We start from the raw sequence: 23410 nt of genomic DNA, 5'->3' as shown, positions 1-23410 counted from the left end.
AGAGAAAGACAAACATCATTTATTAGCACGTATATATGTGCTAATCCAGAAAGATGGTACCAACAATCCTACATGCAGGTCAGCAGAGGAGACGCAGATGTAAAGAACAGACTTTGGGACTCAGTGGGAGAAGAGAGGGATGATTTGAGAGAAAAGCATTGAAACATATACATCACCATATGTAAAACAGATGACCAGGGCGAGTCTGAAGCATGAAACAGGGCATCCAAAGCCGTGCTCTGGGACAACCTGGAGAGATGGGGTGGGGATGGGGGGGACACATGTGTACCTGTGGCAGATTCATGTTGATGTATGGCAAAAACCATCACAATATTGTAAATTATCCTTCAATTAAAATTAATTAGTTAATTTTTTAAAAAAGCACAAGCAAGTGTTGACAATTAGAAGCCTCATATGTTGCTGGGAGGATAAATAGTGATATAGAAACTTTGTCAAATAATTTGGCAGTTTCTTAAAAAATTAAAACATACGCTAACCAAATGACCCACCAATTCTAATCCTAGAATCCCACTTAAGAGAAACAAATGCATGTCCATACAAAGATGGGTATATGAATATTTACTTATACCAGCATTATTCATAATAACCAAAACTGCAAACTATACTGGTAAATACATAAACAAAATGTGGCATAGTCATACCATGAAATGTTACTTAGCAATAAAAAGGAATGAAATACTAATAGTTGCTATGATTTAGATGAACCTCAAAAACACCAAGCTAAGTGAAAGAAGCCAGACGCAGGAGACCACATACTGTATCTTTCCATTTACATGAAAAATCCATGAAAGGCAAACTGACAGAGCCAGAGAGCAGAACAGGGCTCCCAGAGCTGAGATGAAGAGACTGACGCCAAACAGGCAACTTCTGGGGTGATGGAGACACCCAAAATTGGGATTGTGGTCCTGGTTATGCACCTCTCTATGTTTGCTTTAAAAAATCTTTGAATGGTACACTTAAAATTGGCAATTCTTGTGGGATGTAAAAGTATACTTTAATAAAATTGACTTGAAAAGATATAATAAATTGTATTAGATACAATTAAGGAAAGGAAAAAATAATAAACTTACAGTATAGAAAAGAGACAGACACTCCCTTGAGTGATCAGGGTGAACATCATCAGCAGTAACGCTGGCATCTTGTGCCCCAACACCTGATGTGAGCACTTGAGGAAAAGGGCATTTCTTGTGCCCCAAGTCCATAAACCTGGGTGAATCATAGGAAAATATCATATGAACCCACATTAATGGACATTCCATAACTCTCCTTATAGAGACCAGCACTCCTCAAAAGTGTTCAGGTCATGAAAGACAAGGAAAACCGAGAAATGGTCCCAAATTGGTAGAGGAGGCTAAGAAGACCTGAAGATTAAAGGCAGCAAAGAATCCTAGGTCAGATCCTACAAGAGAAGAACACTGCTGGAAAAATCAGCCAATGTTAGTTTCTCAGTTCCGACCACTGTGTCATGGTTATAAAAGAAGCTAACATTAGGGCATGGTGACTGAAGCGTATGACGGTCTACCCTACTTTGCAACTCTTTTGTAAAGCTAAAACTATTTCAAAATAAAAATCTGCAATAGTGTAGGGGAACACTCCACCAGCCCGCCAACATGAAAGTGTGATGAAGGCTCATCACACCTTCATGCTGGTCAGATAAAACCATCTCCATTCCCAAAGCCAACAAATTTGCCTTTATATAAGCATATTAATTAACTCTAATAAGAATATTACAGCCTGACTGTGTACTGGCTGAGGCAGTAAGCTGGTTGCACACAGATGGACTCCACTCATAGTCAGAACATAAAACCCAAGGAAACCTTGCACATCGCACAGAACAGTTGGTAGGACCCCAGCCATGACCTCACCCACACTACCCACTTTATAGACAAGGCAGCTGACAGGGCCAAGGAAGGTTAGAAACATGGGACTTGGCTCCTTTTTTTGTCAGTGACAACTGTCCAGTGTCCTCCTGTCAGCTCATGGAGAGTGTTGATGCCACAGCAAAGAAATTATAGGGAAGGAGACGAAAGGATAGAAGTGCATTAAAAAGAAAACAGGGACACAACAGAAAGCATTTTTTTAAAAATTCAAGTGTTGCTAAAGCAGGGAAGAGGACACAATTCATAAAGCACATTAGGAATTAAAATAGAGATATCATTACAAATGTGGCAGAAATTTAAAAGGTAGGAGAATACGATAAATAACTGCAGACTGATAGATTTGAAAACAGATGAAAAGGACAAATTCCTAAGACTGGGTGTGTGTTTGTGTGTGTGTGTGCATGCACACACGCTAAGTCACTTCAGTCAGGTCCAACTCTGTGTGACCCTATGGACTCCTCTGTCCATGGGATTCTCCAGGCAAGAACAGTGGAGTGGGTCGCCAGGCCCTCCTCCAAGGGATCTTCCAGACCCAGGGATCGAACCCTCATCTCTTAGTCTCCTGCCTGGGCAGGTGGGTTCTTCACCACTAGCCACCACCTGGGCTGGGAAGCCACCTAAGATAATACAACCCACAAAAACTGACTCATGGAAAAACAGAAAAACTAAACGATCCTATGACCGTGGAAATCTGAACTCAGTACCCCTCCCACACTGAACACACCAGGTCAGGTGACTTTAGAGAGAAGTTCTGCCAACTCTTCCAGGAAAGCTTTCCAGAGCACTGAAAAGGAGAGGAGAGTATTCTCCAACTCAGTCTATGAGTACAGGGTAAACTTTTCAGAGAAAAATACACAAAGCAGACCGAGATCAGATAATTAAACAAATAACAGCTATTCACGAACATAAGACAAAAATGCTTAAACCAATATTAACAAACCACACCCAAGAGGGTAACCCATGTTACTCTAGATCAGGGGTCCTCAAACTCTGGGATCTAATGCCCGGTGATCTGAGCTGGAGTTGATGTAATAATAATAGAAATAAAGTACACAATAAACATAATGTGCTTGAGTCATCCCAAAACCATCACCCCCACCCCAGTCCACGGAAAAATCATCTTCACAAAACCTAGTGCCAAAAGGTTGGGGACCGCCGCTCTCGATCACCATGAGGAGCTGGTTTCTCTTCTCACACCCAAGGCTGTGCTGGGGGAGATGCACGTGATCAAGAAGGTATCCAGGGTGAAACTACCATCCCAGGGAGCAAACACACCACCAGAATGAGAGGGCTTTCCCAGCCACAGCTTGGGAGGACCTGAAGGAGGACCCTCTGTGAGGACAAGACGAAGCCCACCAGAGAGTAAAGGAGGGCCCCCTGTCCCCTGAACACGAGACACCGCAGATCAAAGACAGAGAGGAGGACCGTCACTCCAGGGAGAAAGGAGTGAGTCTGGGGCTTCCCTGGGGGCTCAGCTGGTAAAGAATCTGCCCGCATTGCGGGAGACCTGGGTTTGATCCCTGGGTTGGGAAGGTCCCCTGGAGAAGGGAAAGGCTACCCCCTCCAGTATTCTGGCCTGGAGGATTCCATGGACTGTATAATCCATGGGATCACAAAGAGTCGGACAAGACTGAGCAACTTTCACTTTCACTTTGGGACACCCAAGACAGATTTCACAAATGGTGCACTCAGGGAAGTTATAGCAGCAGACAGCCAGGAAGTAGTGGAGGAAACTGTTTCTGCTTCAAAAAGAGACTGGTCAGGAAGGAAGAAGGTGTAAAAGACAAGTGGTAAGACCAACACCACAGGGCATTTCCACTGCCCTGCTGTCTTGCCACTCCAGGCCTAGACACCAGGAAAGTTAAAGTGTTGCTCTAAAAAATCCAATTCGGGCCAAGTAGTCACAGTTGCCAGTCCAAGAGATTAGGTGCAAATTATAAAGATATTTGGGATACTCCTAAACCAGGGAAACTCAAAACAGAAGTAGCAAGAGTAGTGTTAACTTTTGCTAATCATTTCCACTATCTTTTCATGACAATTGTATTCCTTGTCTGTCATGAGCCCACTTCACAAGGTTAGAGCCAGACTCCCTGGGCACTTGGAGCAGCTGATCATCTATTGATGATACCAGTAAATGATCTAGATGTTCCCAAATTCTCCCCACCAAGGAGCATTACTAACAACAATCGGGATAAAGTCATTTTCTTTAAAGTATGAGACATTTAAATTGTATTCTGTAGAACAGGCACTGGCAAACTTTTTCTATAAGGATCAAGTAGAAACTACATTAGGCTCTGGGAGCAACCACTCACCCTTGCAGTTGTAGTGCAAAATCAGCCATGGACACTACGAATGGGCAAGGCTCTGTTCCAATAAAGTTTCACTTACAAAAATAGGCAACAGGCAGAATTGGTCTCTGGGCCACAGCTGCCAACACCAGCTCCAGAAAAACATCACTTCTAACAAGCAAGACTAAGTGTTTAGAATCCTATTTGTACAAAAACATCTTTTCTCCAAAACAACTGAGAATTCATTAACATGAACCTCCCCAAAATAAGACACACCTGGAGATAAACTCTAGTTATTGCTTAGTTATTGTTTTCTCTTTTAAAAGTATCATTTACTTCTATGTATTTGACTATTATAACAGGAATTTATTTTAAAGGTATGATAAAACTATGTTTTTTAAATATTGAAGAAAAACTTTTTGCTTAAAGAAAATAACCATGGCCAAGATGGCTTTATCCTGGGTGGTTTAACATAAGAAAATCTGTATCAGCGATTCATTTCGTTTATCAATTACAAGAGAAAGAACTGCTTCGGTTTAATATAGCAATGGATCCTGAACATTATCAGCTCATACAACACAAAACATAGGAAAAAAATTTTAAGCAAAAGAAACTACCACTGAAAAGTGCATGCCTTAGGTGATGGGGTCTCCAACTCTAGAATAAACATGAGAACCACCTGAAGGGTTTATTAAACCCTAGATGGCTGGGTCCCACTCCAGCGCTGAGGGTCTGGTGCCAGGGGTTTAGGGCAGAGTCTGAGGACTCGTGTGGCCCAGGACATCCAAGCAGCACAGACTATGCTGCTGGAACATTCTGTTTTGAGTGACCCTCTGTGCAGCAATGAAGGGCTGCCGATGGTCCTGACCGGAAGCACTCCAACCCAGGCTGAGACCTCATCTACCAGTTCCTCTCATGGATGGTTATGGGGCGTCTGCTCAGCCAGAGTTCTTTACAATTGCCCCGACTGCAGCCCCAGCTAAAAACCTGAGGCTCCTGGACCACATCAGAACCATGAAAGCCTGCCCACCACGGGGGACCCACAATTCACAGGCCAGCTGGAGCAACCAGATTCTCGCAGGAGGTTCTGAGTGAACTGAAACCAGGACTGTAACAGGTAATTTGAGGCAGTACAAGTAGAGCTGGGTAGGCATCATGGCAAGGTTATGAGGAAGCAGGAAATGTAAGTAAAGGCTTCCAAAGATGAGAATGGGGCAACTTCTGGGCACCCATCCCAGCACAGGAAGCCAGGCTGCACCCCATGAGCATCCCCTGCCCCGTTCCAATACCTCACCCTGCAAGCCCTTCTCCGTCTTACAACCGAAACCCCCTTCTCATCAGACAGCAGAGTTGGTACCCAAACCTACAGCACACTCCCACTATTTCACTATTGCTGTGTGTGCAGTGCTAAGTCGCTACAGTCGTGTCCGGCTCTTTGCGACCCCATGGGCTGTCGTCCACAAGGCTCCACTGTCCATGGGCATTCTCCAGGCAGGAATACTGGACTGGGTTGCTATTTCCTCCTCCAGGGGACCTTCCTGACCCAGGGATTGAACCCAGGTCTCCTGTGGCTCCTGCATTGCCTGCAGATTCTTTACCACTGAGCCACAGGGGAAGCCAGTGTTCTGCTGTTTATGTCTCTGCTTAAGTCCAGAAGTTGGCGTGACGGGCTCTTGCCTGAGGGGACAACAGGGCAGGAGTGGCCTGTGACATGGAGTATCGGGGGACGGGAGAGCAGAAGGGCCTGGTGACCAACACACCAGCTGGGGCCACTTCAAGGCATCACAGGTCACACGCTGGTCTGGGCGCCTAATCACTCAGTTGAACACTTTTAGGTGCTGCTCCTATTTTTATGACTTGTATCAACGTTGGGCTTTCAGGAATCTGAAATGCAAAGTGTTCTTTTTATAATTTTATACAAAAGCAAAATACTTACTAGCTCTGCCTTAAATTGGCTGACTCTCCACTTACCAATCCAGTATTTTCTTCCCTTGAATGCTGTCTTGTAGATCAATGGCTTGAGGGCAAAAGTTAAAGTAAATGCTCACTAATTTTGATTGTCTAAGGAGAGTTTCAACATAAAATAATGAAATGACTAAAGTGTCAATATTTTGTAAGAAAGGCAATTACAGAACCATCAAACTAAGGGAGAAACTCAAACTGGCCCATTAACAAATGTTCTGCCAAAGAGGTCTACCTGAAAAGATCTCATTCATTCTACAACAGGGCACCCACTTGTTTCAAAACTGGATGCTCTCCTCACACTAAAGAGGCACAAATTACTAACAGACACACCAATGTGAATAACTCACAAAGGCATCATGAAAAAGTGAAAAAAGTCAGTCTCACAGGCTATACATGGTAAGGCTCCACTATGCGATATTCTAAGAAAGACAAAACTACCGTGATAGAGAAAATATAAGTGGTTTCCAGGGGTTATCGGTGGGGGTGAGGAGGTAGAAAAGACTAGAATAAGAAGTTTTGGAGAGGGGTGAACTATTCTGTATTTTAAGTATGTTTGTGGTTATAAAATTCACAGAACTGGAAAGCCAAAATAGGTGAATCTTACTGTCCAGTAATTTTTTAATAACACCTCAATGTTCAAATAAAAGTGTTTAGAAACAATGTATACTCTTAAATAGGTGAAACGAGCCCCCTGTGATCCAACTGATACAATAAATCTGCACATGTTCTTTTCCTCACTGAATGAAACTACAAACTGCAGCCTTACTGAAACTAAATTAACAGATATTCCAAATCATGTGAAATTAAAAGACGTTTGCTCCTTGAAAGGAAAGTTACAACAAACCTAGACAGCATATTAAAAAACAGAGACATCACTTTGCCAACAAAGGTCCACATACTCAAAGCTATGGTTTTTCCTGTAGTCATGTATGGATGTGAGAGCTGGACCATAAAGAAGGCTGAGCACCAAAGAACTGATGCTTTCAAATTGTGCTGGAGAAGAGTCTTGAGAGTCCCTTGGACTTCAAGGAGATCAAACCAGTCAACCCTAAAGGAAATCAACCTTGATTTCCAATATTCATTGGAAGGACTGATGATGAAGCTCCGATACTTTGGCCACATGATGCGAAGAGCTGACTCATTGGAAAAGACTGATGCTGGGAAAGACTGAAGGCAGTAAGAGAAAGGGGCAGCAGAAGATGAGGTGGTTAGATAGCATCACCAACTCAATGGACATGAATTTGAGCAAACTCTGAGAGATAGCATAGGACAGAGGTGTCTGGCTTGCCACAGTCCATGGGGTCACAAAGAGTTGAATACAACTTGTTGACAGAACAACAACAGCTGACTCATGTGAATACAAATTAATGAAGAGAAATTTAATTGCTTCAAAGTTGTGAAGCATGCCGTGTGCTATGCCCGTAACTAAGGTATCGATACAACATTACATGACTTTGTGACAAGCACTAAGGATAGGACCACAACTGAAGAAGCACCATTAACTGTTCTGAACTTTTGATCTATAAACTCCTGCTGTGGTCAATTAAACTGCATGTACTTGCCAGTGACTTTTTTCACAAATCATATGTGCAAAATAATAAAACATTGTAAATTATGTCTAAAAATTGTAAATTTGTTATCTAAATTATTTTTTGCTTAATTTACCTGCAGGTTGCTAATATCAACCATTTTTTAGTTCATCAAAGTAAATTCCTCTCTTACCTTATAGAAAGGGATGGAAAAACAAAGAATAAAATTTTATGATTCTTCCCTGGACAGAGTCCTCATCAGATGATGGTGGTAGAATGAAATGGTCATGCAGAGTCCCATATATAATAACTATTTGAAAAATAAATTTTAAAAACTCACTCACAGATGCCATAGGGCATTCAAAAGCACATAGAAACCAGAAGAAATTTTAATTTCAAAAAATTGTAAATAAAATAACTAAAACCTGTGTGTTCACAGCTTATTGGCCATGGGGGCATAACTCAACCCCCAAGGCTACAGAAAATATTGGTAGGAAAAACTGCAGCCTTACCAGCTAAAGGTGTCAAAGATCAAATTTCAAGACTAGGAAATTCTCAGGCAGCTAGAAATTTAAAGGCAAAGTGTCAACATGGAACCACAGAATGAATGAAACCCTAATTCAGAGCAACTGCCAAATTCCTCGCTCATAAATAATCTACACACGAGTGAAGGAGACCCCAGGGAACCCGACCAAAAGAAGTCAGAAACCAAAGAGATACCCAGCCTTGAAGGATGGAACTACACAGGATCAGGTCTTTATGAGTTTGATGCTTTTTTTAACCCAAGGACATTCCTCGAGTGGCAGAAAGCTGAAGCCAGATGGGCTTGATGGGTGAGGGTACAGACCCTAAAGCCAGCCGAAGCAAGGAAACCACAGGGGTCAACAGCATCCATGCCCAAATCTTATCTAACCATCAGCTTCACAGGTACAGAGAAGACCCCTACAGAGCTAAGCTACAGAGGCAGTCATGAGACAAAGTGCCAAAACATATTAGCAGCTACGTATCAAAGGAGACAGAGTTTGTGATTTGAATCCAGGCAAGCTGACTACCTCCCAGATCAAAAATCCTCAAAAACACATACATAAAGTCAGAGCTGATGCAATATGACTGCAACTGCTAGTCTTCAACCAACACATGCAAAGAAACAGGAAACTGTGACCTAAAGTCAGGGAAAAAAAGAAAGGTAATAGTAAAAATAACTGATTTCATTTTTTTCACCATACAGTTCAGCCCCTTTACCCATTTCACCCTCCCCTGTGGTAACCACTGCTCTGTTCTCAAAATCTAACTGTCCTTACGAGGTTTGTTCATTACTTTGGGTTTTTGTTTGTTTTATATCTCCCATATGAGAAGTTATGCAGTATTTGTCTTTCTCCATCTCATTTATTTCATTTAGAACAATGCCCTCAAGGTCTACTCATGTTGTCAGAAAGGGCAATGTTTCCTCTTTTATGGCTGTATAGTATTCCATCATACATACATGCCACATCTTTGCCCATTCACCGCTAATAGGCACTTAAGTTGTTACCATATCTTGGCTATTATGAATAATACCATGATGAACATAGGGGTGCATGTATCTCTTTGAATTAGTCTTTTCATATTCTTTGGATACTCAGATGTAGGACAGCTGGATCACAGAATAGTTCTATTCTGAATTTTTCAGTGATCTCCCAACTGTTTTCCATAGTAGCTACACCAATTCACGCTCCTACCAACAGTATATGGAGGCACATGAAGGTTTCCTATTCTCCACATCCTCGCCAACACTCGCTATTTCTTGCCTTTTGGTAACAGTTATTCCAACAGGCATGAAGTAATATTTCATTGTGGTTCTGATTTGCATTTCCTAATAATTAGTGATGTCAAACATCTTTCCATATGCCTGTTGGCCATCTGTATGTCTTCTTCGGGAAAAAAGTCTATTTCAGATATTCTGTCCATTTTTTAAACCAAGTTGTTTTTCTGTGGTTGAATTGTATAAGTTCTTTATCTATTTTGTGTATTAACACCTTATAATATGTACATTTACAAAATCTTCTCCCATCTGGTAGGTAATCTTCTCATTTTGTTGATGATCTCTTTCACTGCTGTTTCTCTTGCCTGAGGAGACATATCTAGAAAGGGATTGCTAAGATCAAAGTCAAACAGTGTGATGTCTACATTTCATTTTAGAAGTTTTATGGTTTCAGGTCTTTCATTCAAGTCTTTAATCCATTTTGAGTTGATTTTGGGGTATGGGGTGAGAGAGTGTGTAATTTCACCTATTTCCATGTTGGCTGTCCCCAACACCATTTGCTGAAGAAACGATCCTTTCCTCATTGTATATTCTTTGCTATTTTGTTATAAATTAATTGATTTTATATGTGTGAGTTTATGTCTGGGTTCTCAATTCCATTCCATTGACCTACGTATGTTTTCCTGCAAATACTGCGCTGTTTTAATTGCTATACTTTGTAAACAGAGTGTGGAATCGGAAACTGTGGTCTCTTCAGCTTTGTCCTTTTCTCGGGATTCCTTGGGCTATTTCAAGTCTTTTGTGGTTCCACATAAATTCTAGATTTTTTTTTGTTTAATTTCTGTGAAAAATATCCTTTGTATTTTGATAGGGATTGCACTTAATCTGTAGATTGCTTTAGGTCATATGGACATTTTAACAATGTTAATTCTTCCAATTCATGAGCACAGAATATCTTTTCATTTATTTATGTCTTCTTCCATTTCGGGTCTTTTACTTCCAAGTCAAATTTATTCCTAGGTATTTGATCCTTTTTGTGGCAATTATAAGTGGAATTGTTTTCTTAATTTCTCTTTCTGCTAGCTCATGGTTAGCATATAGAAACATAGCACATTTCTGTATGTTTAATTTGTACCTTCCAACTTCACTGTATTCACTGATTATAGCTAATAGTTCTTTGGTAGAATCTTAAGGGTTTTCTATACATTAATATAAAATCATGTCATCCACAAAGAGTTTTACTTCTTCTTTTCTAAAATGGATACCTTTTATTTCTTTTTCTTGCCTAATTGCCCTTGCTAGGACTTCCAATACTATGTTAAATAAGAGTGGCAAGAGTCTTGTTCCTGATTTTATACCTGATTTTCAAGGGAGAGCTTTCAGTTTTTCATGACTGAGTGTGATATTGGCTGTAAGTTTACAATATATGACATATATTATGTTTACATATGTCCTGGTAATCAAGATTCCCAGGAGAAATATCAATAACCTCAGATATGCCGATGACACCACCCTTATGGCAGAAAGCGAAGAATTAAAGACCCTCTTGATGAAAGTGAAAGAGGAGAGTGAAAAAGTTGGCTTAAAACTCAACATTCAGAAAAATAAGATAATGGCATCTGGTCCCATCACTTCATGGCAAATAGATGGGGAAAGTGGAAACAGTGACAGACTTTATTTTGGGGGGCTCCGAAATCATGGCAGATTTTGATTGCAGCCATGAAATTAAAAGACATTTATTCCTTGGAAGAAAAGCTATGACCAACCTAGACAGCATATTAAAAAGCAGAGACATTACTTTGTCAGCAAAGGTCCATCTAGTCAAAGCTATGGTTTTTCCAGTGGTCACGTATGGATCTGAGAGTTGGACTATAAAGAAAGCTGAGGGCCAAAGAATTGATGCTTTTGAACTGTGGTGTTGGAGAAGACTCTTAAGAGTCCCTTGGACTGAAAGGAGATCCAACCGGTTCATCCTAAAGGAAATCAGTCCTAAATATTTATTGGAAGGACTGATGCTGAAGCTGAAGCTCCAATACTCTGGCCACCTGATGCGAAGAACTGACTCATTGGAAAAGACCCTGAGGCTGGGAAAGATTGAAGGTGGGAGGAGAAGGGGATGACAGAGGATGAGATGGTTGGATGGCATCACTGACTCAATCGACATGAGTTTGAGTGAACTCCAGGAGTTAGTGATGGACAGGGAGGCCTGGCGTGCTGCAATCCATGGGGTCGCAAAGAGTTGGACACAACTGAGCGACTGCACTGAACTGAACTGATGGCCCTTCTACATCACTTTATTGAGAATTTTTACCATAAGAGGATGTTTAATCTTATCAACTGATTTTCTACATCTACAGAGATAATTTTATGCTTTTTATCCTTCAATTTTTTTTATGTGCTGCATCATGCTGACTGATCTGCATACGTTCGAACCATTTTTTAAGTATTTATTTATTTTTGACTGTATTGAGTCTTAGCTGTGGCACACAGGCTTAGTTGCTGCATGGCATGTGGGCTCTTAGTTCCTCAGCCAAGGATTGAACCTGTGTCCTTTGCATGGGAAGGTGGATTCATAACCACTGGACTACCAGAGAAGTCCCTACGTTGAACTGTTCTTGCATCTCTGGAACAAATCCCATTTGATCATGGTACACAAACCTTTTAATGCATTATTGGATTTTGTTTGCTAATATTTTGTTGAGGATTTTTACAACTATGTTAACAGAGATATTGAACTATGTTCATCACTCTGTGTGTGTGTATATATGTGTGTTGTCTTTGTCTGATTTTTATATTAGGGTGATGCTGTCCTTGCAAAATGAGTTAGAAAGCATTCCCTTCTATTACATATTTTGGAAGAGTTTGGGAAAGACAGGCCTTAAAGCTTTGAATATTTGGTAGAATTCACCAGTGAAGCTGCCTGGTTCTGAACTTCTGTTTAGTGGGAGCTTCTGACTATTGTTTCAATCTCTGTACCAGTGATCAGTCTATTCAGATTTTTCATTCATGATTCAGCTTTGGACTCTTGTTCAATTCTAAGAATCTGTGCATTTCTTCTAGGTTGTCCAATTTGTTGGCATACAGATGTTCATAATATTCTCTTGTAGCCCTTGGTATTTCTGTGGTATACGTTGTTATTTCTCCTCTTTCATTTCTGATTTTATTATTTCTTTCCTTCTACTGACTTTGTTCTTTCTTCATTCTTTCTCTTCTAGCTCCTTTCAGAGTAAGTTCAGATTGTTCATTAGGCTTTTTCTTGTATCTCGAGGTAGGCCTGTTTTGCTATAAACTTCCCTCTTAGTACCCCTTTCGCTACATCTTACAAATTTTGGTATGTTGTCTTTTCATCTTACTTTAATCTCCAGGTAATTTTTTATTTCTCCTGACTTCTTCTTTGACTTAATAGTCACTCAATAACACTTTGTTCAACCTCCACATATCTGTGATTTTTCCAGCATTGTTCTTGTATTTGACTTTTAGTTTCATACCGTACCATTGTGATCAGAAAAGATGCTTGATATGATTTCAGTCTTCTTAAATTTACTGAGATTTGTCTTGTGTCCCAACATATGGCCTACCCTTGAGAAAGTTCCATGTGCACTTCAGAAGAATGTGTATTCTGCTGCATTTGGATGGAATGTTCTGTACAAATCTATCCAATCCATCTGGTCCAATGTTTCATTTAAGGCCCAGTTTCCTTGTTGATTTTTTTGTTTGGATGATTTAGCCACGAAGTCCCCCACTATTATTATGTTGCTGTCAATTTCTCCCTTTAGGTCTGTTAACAATTGTATATACTTTGGTGCCCTTATATTAGATGCACACATGTGTGTGTGTGTGTGTGTGTGTGTGCATCAACCACTAGTTTTCTTGATAAATTGTCCCTTTTATCCCTTTATTTTTACATACCATCCATTTTGGTCTCGGTGATTATTTGACTTTAAGTCTATTTTGTCTGCTATGAGTATGGCTTCACCCACTTTCTCTTGGCTGCCATTTCCTTGGAGCATCATCTTCCAACCCTGCACTCTTAGCCTGTGTTTATCTTTAGAACTGAAGTGAGTCTCCTGGAATCTCCAGTAACAAATTGGTTCTTGTTTTTTAACCCACCCAGCCACTCTGTGTCTTCTGAGGGGTGAATTCACTCTATTTACATTTAGGGTAATTATTGATGAATGAGGACTTAGTACTCCCATTTCCTCATTTGTTGCTGGTTTCTCTATATCATTGCTGTTTCTTTTTCTTTGTGTTCCAGCCTGTCATCTTGGTTTTGTGGTTTTCTACGATATTTTTTCACAGTTTCCTCCTTTTTTATGTTTCACGCCTCTGTTCTAGATTTATGTTTTGTGGTTACCATGAGGTTTGTATAAAACATCTCATGGATAAAATAATCCTTTTTCTGCTGATAGCATCTTATCTTCATTTGCCTTAGGGTTCTTGCCTTTTCCCCACCTCTCCTTCTCTATTTTTGTTTTTTTCAAATTATCCCTTTTCATGTTGTAAGTTTTTTTTGCCAAATTGAAGTAGCTCTAGTTATTTTTTTCTGATTTTTCCCCTTTAACCTCTATGCTATAATAAAATGTTTAAAACTGACTCTGATAAACAGTTACAATTTTCTGATTCTATTCATATTTCTTAATTTAGTTTTCTGTCCTTTTACCTTTTTGGTTCTGGTAGAAAAACTCCTTTCAACATTTCCTGTAAGGCACATCTAGTGTTGGTGAATTCCCTCAGTTTTTATTTATATCAGGAAGTCTTTATTTCACCTTTATATCTAGTGATAATATTTCTGGATAAAGTATTTTCAGGTCACATTTTTTATCTTTCAGTATTTTTAAAATATCACTCTCCTCCTTCCTGGCCTGTTGACTTTCTGCTGAGAAATCTGCTAATAGCCTCTGTGGGTTTTTCTGGAAGTTATCATCATCCCCTCACCCCTGGCTGTCTTTAAAATTAATTCTTTATCATTGATTTTTGATAGTTTTAAGATGGTTTGTCTTAAAGAAGGTCTTTTTGCATTGAGGCAATTAGGTGTTCTCTTAGTTTCAAGGACTTGTATACCCAGTTTCTTTCGCAGGATTGAGAACTCCTCAGCTTTGATTTCTTTAAGGAACCTCTCTGCTCCCTTCTCCCTCTCCTCTCCTCCTGGGATACACATTACCCTCAGGTTTACCCTGCCCATAAAGCTGGATAGCTCTCATACAATGTCCTCATTCTTTATGTCTTATTTCTCTTTCCTCTTCTACCTGCATCACTTACAGATTTCTGTCTTTGAACTCACTACTTCTCTCTTCCATATGGTCTGATATATTTCCAGTGCTTTCTAATGCATTATTTATCTCATTTATTGAGTTCTTCAGCTCCAGAATTTCTGCTTGATTCTTTTTAGAGTCTTCAGTACAGTATTACTTCTGATCATTAACTTTATTCCTGAGCTCACTGAACTGCCTTTCTGAGTTTTCTTATTGTTCAATGAATGTCTTCATGACACTTATTTTGAATCTTTTGTCAGTTAAATTGTGATATTCCATGACTTTACATTTGGCTTCTGGGGAACTGTCATCTTCCTTTTGTGTATGGTGTTACCTTGGTTCTTCATGGCGCTTGATGAGTTGTTCCTCCGTCAGCATTGACTCTGATTCAACAGGGCGGAAATTCGGTCGGTTTTCCAGTAGGTGGCGCGACAGCACAAGCTTATGGTTTTCCTTACCTGCGCTGCCTCCAGCTCCGTTTGAGAGTTGGTCCGTTCCACCTCTACCGCTTCTGTCGGAGATGTGGCTCTGTATCCTCGTGATTGCTCCTTGCGCCTCCAGGAGCCACTGAGGCCTTCCTGCTGCCGTGGTCACTGTCTGTGCCCCCTTCCCTGGCGCCCAGGATCCCTGGCGGGAGGGAGTCGGGGTGGGACGGGCCCCTCAGAGGCCAGGGCTGCTTCCCCTCACCCCCCGCTGCTCTCTGACGGGCTCAGGCCCCACAGCCAGAGAGCCAGGCTGCTGTTCCCTAGCTCTGCCTTCCCTCTGCGTTCCAGTCCACCAGCTTTAAACGTACAGACACGTAGGATTTTCCACCATACTGGTGTGTGGAGTAGAGGCACTTTTGCTGAACTGCGAATGCTTTACTGGGTGTAGGCTGAAGGGGAGCTTCTTATTCCGCCATGTTGCTGACGTCACTCTAATACAACTGATTTTAAATAGGTCCGGATGTTGGATGAGGCAGACAAAGAACTCAAAATGACTTTACAAATACGTTCAAAGAATTAAAGTAATCCTTTAAATTAAAGGGAAAGATATGCTCAATGAATAAATAGAGAATCTCAACCAGAGAAATAGAAACTATACATAATAGAAATTATACAGGTCAAACGTACAATAACTGAAATCTTTAAATAGGCTTAACGACAGTTTGGAGATGGCAGATAAACTTAAATACAGATCAACAGAAATTATCCAACCAAAAAAGAGGGAAATGTTTGAATAAAAATGAACAAAATTTCAGAGACCTACAAGACAATATGAAGCGCCCCAACATACATATAACTGGAATCCCAGATAAAGAAAAGAGCATAAAAATTTGAAGAACTAATCACCAAAATCTTCCCAAATTTGGTAGGACACTTAGATTCAAAAAGCTCAACAAAGCCCCAAAGAGATAAATGAAAATAAAATCACTCCTAGAAAAATCACAGTTAAACTTCAAAAAAGCTAAAGAGAAAGATTTGAAAGCATTCAGAGAAAAATGCCATTTTATGTGTGAAGAACAACAATAAATTAATTGCTGACTTCTCACCAAAGACTATGAAAGCCAGAAGATACTGGAACAATATATTGAAAGTTCTGAAGGAAAAAAAGGTATCACTAACTATTCTATAACCAGATAACAACACTTCAAATATGTAAGTGAAATAAAGACATTTTCAATAAACAAAACCTGAGAGACTTTATTGCCATCAACTCCCTACAAGAAATTTTAAAGGAAGAACTTTGGCCTGAAGGGCAACTGGAACCTATACAAAAAAATTTTAATGGTAAATATCTGGATAAACATTTCTAAATTACATATTTTTTCTTTGCACCTTTAAAAGATATAACTATCTAAATTAAAATGTATAAGTCAGTAGCAACAGGTTTATAACAAACATCTAATATATCAACACAACAATAGCACTATGAAAATATAATAATAGGTACATAAAAATATACTATTGCAAAGGTTTCTATATTTTACCTTAAGTAATTCAATATTCACTCTAAGTTAATCTAAGTTTAAGATGCATATGTAATCTCTAGAGCAACAACTTTTAAAAGTACAAAGACATAAAGCTAGAATGCCAAGAAAGAAATGAAAATGAAATAGTAAAAAATATCTGATTAAAACAAAATGATACAGGAAGAGAAGAACAGAGAAAGACAAAAAGAAACAGAAGACAGAAAACAAACTGCAACAGAGAAGATCTAAGTGCAACCATATCAATAATTAAATGGAAATAGACTAATATTCCAATCAAAAGACAGAAATTATTAAAAGTAGATTTAAAATCTAAGACCCAATTTTATGCTGTAAACAAAACACATCCTTTAAATAGAAAGGCATAAATGACTAAAAGTAAAAGGCTAGGAAGAATATATTCTATGCAAACAGTAAGCATAAAAAGATGAAGTGGCTGTATTAATAGCAGAGAAAATAAATTTCATAACAAGAGATATTACTGAATACAAGTGGAGGGCCACTTCATAATGACAAAATGGTCAATACATCAGAGAAATACAGCAATTATAATTTAGATGTGATTAATAACAAAATTCCAAAATACATGAAGTACAAAATACACAAAATACAGACAGAACCAAAAGAAGAAAGAGGTGAATCCCCAATCACAAAGACTTGAACATACTTACCTCAGAACTTCACAATCAGTTAAAAATATTAGTAAGAATATTGAATGACAGTATCAATCACCTTAATCTAACTAACTTTCAAAATATGAAACCCAATACCTGCAAAATATACCCACTCTTTCAAGTGCATATGGAGTATCTACCAAGATAAACCACATACAGGACTATAGAACAACTCTCAATAGGTTTCAAAATATTAAAATGTTACAGACTATATTATCTTATTGCAACAGAATTAAAAATCAACAAAAAATAAAACATCTGTAAGTGCTCACAAATATCTGGAAATTAAAAACTTACTTTTAAAGAAACCATAAAAATCATAAAGTAAATTGGAAAATATTTTGAGCTGAATTATAATGAAATTTGGTAAATGATAAATCAGGTTGCACTAAAATTTAAAACTTCTGTGCTCTGAAAAAATTATTATGCCAAAATGAAGATGTTTTCAAAATATATCTGATTAAGAACAGAGAGCTATAACATAAAGAATACTCAATGCTCAGTAATATTAATAAGAAAACAAACAACCCAATTAAAAAAATAGGCAAAAGTATCTGAACAGACACTTCACCAAAGAAGATATATGACCATCAGAAAAGCACATGAAAACATGATAATACCATTAGGAAAATGCAATTTAAAATCAAAATTAGACATCAGATACCAAATTGCAGAATGACTAAAATTAAAAATACAACACCAAGGACAAGCAAGCATGTGAAGTGACTGAAACTCTCAAACACTGATGATAGCAAAGTCTGTATAACTATTCCACAGAAATGCTTTCATTCTGGCTCTCCAAAAAACAAACTAATCCAGAAATAAGCAGTAAAAAAAAAATGTTTTTAATTGTCAGAAAAATAGTTTTTATTTACTTAATTTTCTATTCATTTGATACTTTTTAAACTAACTCAATTTCTGGGTGACTAACAGTCAATTGCCACTTAAAAAAATCATTAACTTAAAAAAAAAAAAAAAACAGTTCATGGGTGAAAACAACGAGACCCAGTAAGCAGCTTCAGAGAAAGTGAATGTGAAACTGTTAGTCACTCAGTCATGTCTGACTCTTTGCAACACCATGGACTGTAGCCCACCAGGCTCCTCTGTCCATGGATTCTCCAGGCAAGAATACTGGAGTGGGTTGCCATTTCCTTCTCCAGGGGATCTTCCCAACCAAGGAATGGAACCCAGGTCTCCCGCATTGCAGCCAGATTCTTTATCGTCTGAGCCACCAAGGAATCCCAAGCAGAGAACTTTCCATCAGATTTGTAGATTCATGAGAAACGAAGAGGGGGCAGGAATCCAGGCACCAAGTCTGATCTGCCTCAATTCAACAGCTTACTATCCTCCTTCCGCGCCACAGTCCTGGGTCTGCTTGAGATGAATGAGACATCACACCCAGCCTCTGCTTGATTCTCTTGAAACAAAGTCTGGGATATCACGGAGACTAGCAGCAACAGGAGCACTAGGCAAGACCAAGGTCGAGCTGTTTCTGCCCCTAAACTGTGGCTCACACATCAAGTTCGGATCTGTTAACTGTTTTCGTTACTATTAGTAGGACCTTTATAGCACAAAGGATTTTGCCACAAACTGAAGACAAGCCATGTGGTAGAAGATGACAACAAATGAGTCTCCCAAGAAAGAGAAATTACCAAAATACTTCCTCTTTGAGTATTCTCCAGATCCCTTGGTCTATCTAAATGAATGACTAAAGAACACAGCCACCCCAAGGAGTGAACCAGTACATCAAAATAGAAGGACAGACGGCTCTCAGTAACCCAAGAAGCTGACAGACACGGTACCTCAGCCTCTATGACTGACTTTGACAAATAATGACCTACGCGACTTGTTTGCGTGAGACACAAGTTGTCTCACACCACACCGAGGGAAGGGAAAAGAAGTGAGAAATGCAGATCTCCTCCATCCTGGACATGTGGAACAGATACACATGTGAACACAGTTCAAAACCACAATAGTAGCCTTTGTATTCCCAGGGAAGAACTCTTAGCTAAGACAACAGCATATCTGTGGTGACGTACTCGAAAATTTTATTTTTGCTAAAATCCAGAACTTTGTAAGAATTAAATGATAGGGCTTGACCAACTGGGTCAGAGATGTTGACAGAACTTTCAAAGAAACTATTAAAGAAAGCAGTGTTAAAGAAGAGCGTGATCCCTTAGACAAAACAGCACAAGTTCCACACACCCTGCTCCTCACCACCCCTAAAAATAAGTCCCAGGACTTTACCCTAACCTCGCTATTGTGGCCGACCTCCCTCTTTTCTGAGGTAATGTCTATAAATCTTGGCATCCAGTGTGCCTTTAAACCACATGTCAGCTATTAGCAATGGTGTTTTTCCCGACAGCAAACTGGTAACATTAAAGAAAAGAAACGAATAGCATTGTGCTTGCAAAGTCATTTTACAACCATTAACGGCAACAACCATTTTACGGGGGACGTGGCACTACCTGGGAGCCCAAGGGCCATAATAGATCTTCATCCTCTTTGCCAGTAAAACGAGAAATGTGGTGAAAACGAAATCCATACCTTGGGCTTATTTTCATGACAGCTGAATTAGTGATACTTCTCACGCCAGAAGATTCTCTCCAAGGAATGTCTCTGCTCAGGGCATCCTCCGAGCAGGCAGGCCCCCAGAGCCTCCCTGCAAGCCTGAAGCGGTGGTGGCCCCACACGACCACACAGCCCTCACCTTTCCTTTTGGTTGTGTAAAATCCAACAGCTGCTCCATCTCGCCACAGAATCTTAGCCTCCTCCTTCACGGAGTGAGGTAAAAAAAACATGTCATCATCATCCAAATTCCTTTCTAGTCTTCCAAAAATAACGACGTTCAGAATGAAAAGCACAATCCTTTCCCCAAATGACTGAACCTTTGAAGGAAAAACAAAAAGAACATCTAAGTAAGACAAGAAGGGAAAGTCAGACACAATAAACTCTAGGCTTGGAACCAACCCGCACGCCGGGGGCCAGGTGTGGGCGCCCCCGCCCCGCGGTTCTTCTCCTGCTTGAGATCCAAACTGAGGGTCACAGTTTCTCACAGAGGTTTTCTCAGCCCTGGCCTTTCACACCTACCCTGGCCTCCAGGGGCAGGGGGCAGGGCCAGAAAGGCCCCCTTGGTCTCCAGAGCCTCAGACGTGGAGCGTGAAGAGACAGAGATCAGTCAGTCACCTATCAGTGAAACAGAAGGTGACTTCCAGGCAAGCCATTTCAGCAGAAACACTGGATGTATCCAGAGAGGAAACCCAGTCTGCCATCTTTAATGACAGCTCCAAAATTCTGACCTTCGGAAGAAAGGTAAATAACAGAGGGTCATTATTGGTGTACAGTTGCTACACCAAGATCAACTGGTTTTCAATGACTTGTGACAGATTTTGAGCACATGCTAGTCTCTCAACCCCACAGTTACTGGAACTCAAGGCCCAGCCCATCCTAAGGCTACATATGGAACCATCTCTCACCTATTGCAATGTCACAACAATTGAGGAAACTGTACTGTGGTCAAGGTCAAGCCCACAAAAGGGCTTTATCATTAACAAGTCAAAATGACTTCCTGTTCCTGCCTGTCAGCATTCTCTGCATTCAAATAGCCCAGGGCTGGCACAGTTCAGTTGCTAGTCGTGTCCACTCTTTGCACCCCCATGGACTGCAGCATGCCAGGCTTCCTTGTCCATCACCAACTCCAAGAGGTTGCGCAAACTCATGTCCGTTGAGTCAGTGATGCTATCCAACCATCTCATCCTCTGTCGTCCCCTTCTCCTCCCTCCTTCAATCTTTCCCAGCATCAGGGTCTTTCCTAATGAGTCAGTTCTTCGCATCAGATGGCCAAAGTATTGGAGCTTCAGCTTCAGCATCAGTCCTTCTAATGAATATTCAGGGTTGATTTCCTTTAGGATTGACTGGTTTGATCTCCTTGCAGTCCAAGGGAATCTCAAGAGTCTTCTCCTACTCCTCAGCTCAAAAGCATCAATTCTTTGGCACTCAGCCTTCTTTATGTTCCAACTCTCATATCCATACATGACTACTGGAAAAACCATAGCTTTGACTATATGGACCTTCATTGGCAAAGTAATGTCTCTGCTTTTTAATATGCTGTCTAGGTTAGGTTTTCTTCCAAAGAGCAAGCGTCTTAATTTCACAGCTGGCACAGGTGGTACAAATGAAGGCCTCCTGCACCCACAGTAGACGTAACTAATTAATCCCCATTCTATGTGACTCAGCCCAGATACAGTCTAAATTCAGTCCTCTGGACAACTACAAGAAACCATTAAAATGTGGCACTTGAGGTAAAATCAAACAGCCAGTGACACAATGACAGTATTATTAGATTTTACTCCAACAACATTCCCGTATGACAGCCTAAGGGTCTGGATTTTTATCACCCCTTCGTATGCACCATGATGAAATCACCAAGAGTATTATTAATGCCTGGGCTGAGACTGCCACCCACATGCTACCAGTTGATTCTTCCCAGCCACGAGGGAAATCCTGGTTTACAGGTGAGGAGACTGGAGCTCAAAGAAGGTAAGCAGTTCCATTTGTTGATTTCACTGCCTCATTCACAAGAGTTAAGACAAGACAGTGGATGAGGGCTCTGCCAGGCCAGATCTGAAACCCCAGACCAGGACATCTGCATCCCAGTGGACCTGCTGCAGCCCAGAAGGCTGCTCCCCTATGCATTTTCATCCATTAGGGCTCTAGGAGAGGGAGCTGCTGCAGCGTGCATGCTCAGCGGCAGCCCCCTGGACTGTAGCCCACCAGGCTCCTCTGTCCATGGGATTTCCCAGGCAGGAATACTAGAGTGGGTTGCCATCCCTCCTTCAGGGGATCTTCCTGACCCAGAGATTGAACCCACTTCTCCTGCACTGCAGGCATTTTCTTTTCCACTGTGCCACATGGGAAGTCCGTAAGTTTGACATAAATATGATGCTTGGTTTTATATTTAATGTGTGCTATGCTCAGTTGCTTCAGTCATGTCCAACGCTTTGTGACGCCATGGATTGTGGCCCACCAGGCTCTGTCCAGGTGATTCTCCAGGCAAGAATACTGGAGTGGGTTTCCATTTCCTTCTCCAGAGGATCTTTCTCACTCAGGGATCGAACCTGGGTCTCCTGGATTGCAGACAGATTCTTTTACTGCTGAGCCACCAGGGAAGCCCTTTATATTTAATACTTGACCCTTAGATATTTATCATCATCATCATCACTTGTGGTTGTGGCTTCTCAACTTGGATTTGCTGGGAGAGCTTCAGCAACTCACTAGTCGAGGGAGAAGACTGCCTCAGTGCTCTCTCAAACACTTGTATGCTTTTCAGATGCTTCAATAATAAAAATAAATCAGCTTTCAGCCCTCTAACAAATGGCACAAAGTGCTTAGTGCCAATAAACTTATTAATTGGCCCAGAACGCAAACTATTTCACCTTCATCTGGAGCCAAATCTTAGATGAGAAAAAGATTTGCAAAAGCCACACCAGCTTAACTCTGAGAAGCCACCCCAAATTTGTATTTCAGACAGTAGCAGCCAAATCAAGTTCTGACTTTAAGAATAACTAGTTCATCACAAAACTCGACGGGTGTGATGTGGGAGGTTATATTTTTCAACTTATAAAACCAAAAAGTTCAGAGGAAAGCCAGAAGAGAAAAACAGATTGCATCTGGAGAAGGGAAATAACCAATCAAAACCTGGCAGGAGAAGAAAGGAAAAAAGAAATGCACTTAATTTGTCCAATTTCATTATGGGGGCGGGGGGAATGTGTGACATGTGATTCTGACTTAGAGACATTTCTGAAAGCAAAAAACTAAGATCCGGTTCTAATCCCTCAATTAGGACCACTAATGATGTTCACAGAAATAACACTAAGGAAGCTGGGTTTCAGTTTGGTTTGGTTTGGTAATTTGTGAAGAAGAGCTGGCTAAGAAATAGAATGCAATTAAAAGGAAAGAAGTCAAGACCCCATGTTCTATAAATTGGAGGAAAACTATCCCCACACACAGCTGGGGCAGACAGATCTTTACAACCTGGTTCATTAAGTGGAATTAACACTCAAGTTTCTGTTCACAGCATTAGCCACATTTT

The 23410-nt window shown here is 40.4% G+C and overlaps 1 protein-coding gene across 4 annotated transcripts in view; it reads right to left on the bottom strand.

The window, feature by feature from the left end:
- Positions 1 to 23410, bottom strand: part of FAM169B (Protein) — an 86978-nt gene that overhangs the window by 13202 nt on the left and 50366 nt on the right. For all 4 annotated transcript variants that reach the window (XM_070478176.1, XM_070478177.1, XM_070478174.1 and 1 more), the window contains exon 5: positions 20030 to 20207. In XM_070478176.1, the coding sequence (XP_070334277.1) occupies positions 20030 to 20207 (178 nt within the window). The remainder of the gene's footprint in view (positions 1 to 20029; positions 20208 to 23410) is intronic.

This window comes from Odocoileus virginianus, chromosome 16, assembly GCF_023699985.2.
Source record: "Odocoileus virginianus isolate 20LAN1187 ecotype Illinois chromosome 16, Ovbor_1.2, whole genome shotgun sequence".
Classification (NCBI taxonomy): Eukaryota; Metazoa; Chordata; class Mammalia; order Artiodactyla; family Cervidae; genus Odocoileus; species Odocoileus virginianus.
Note: the sequence above shows the minus strand (reverse complement) of the source record. Positions and strands in the feature narration are given on the sequence as shown.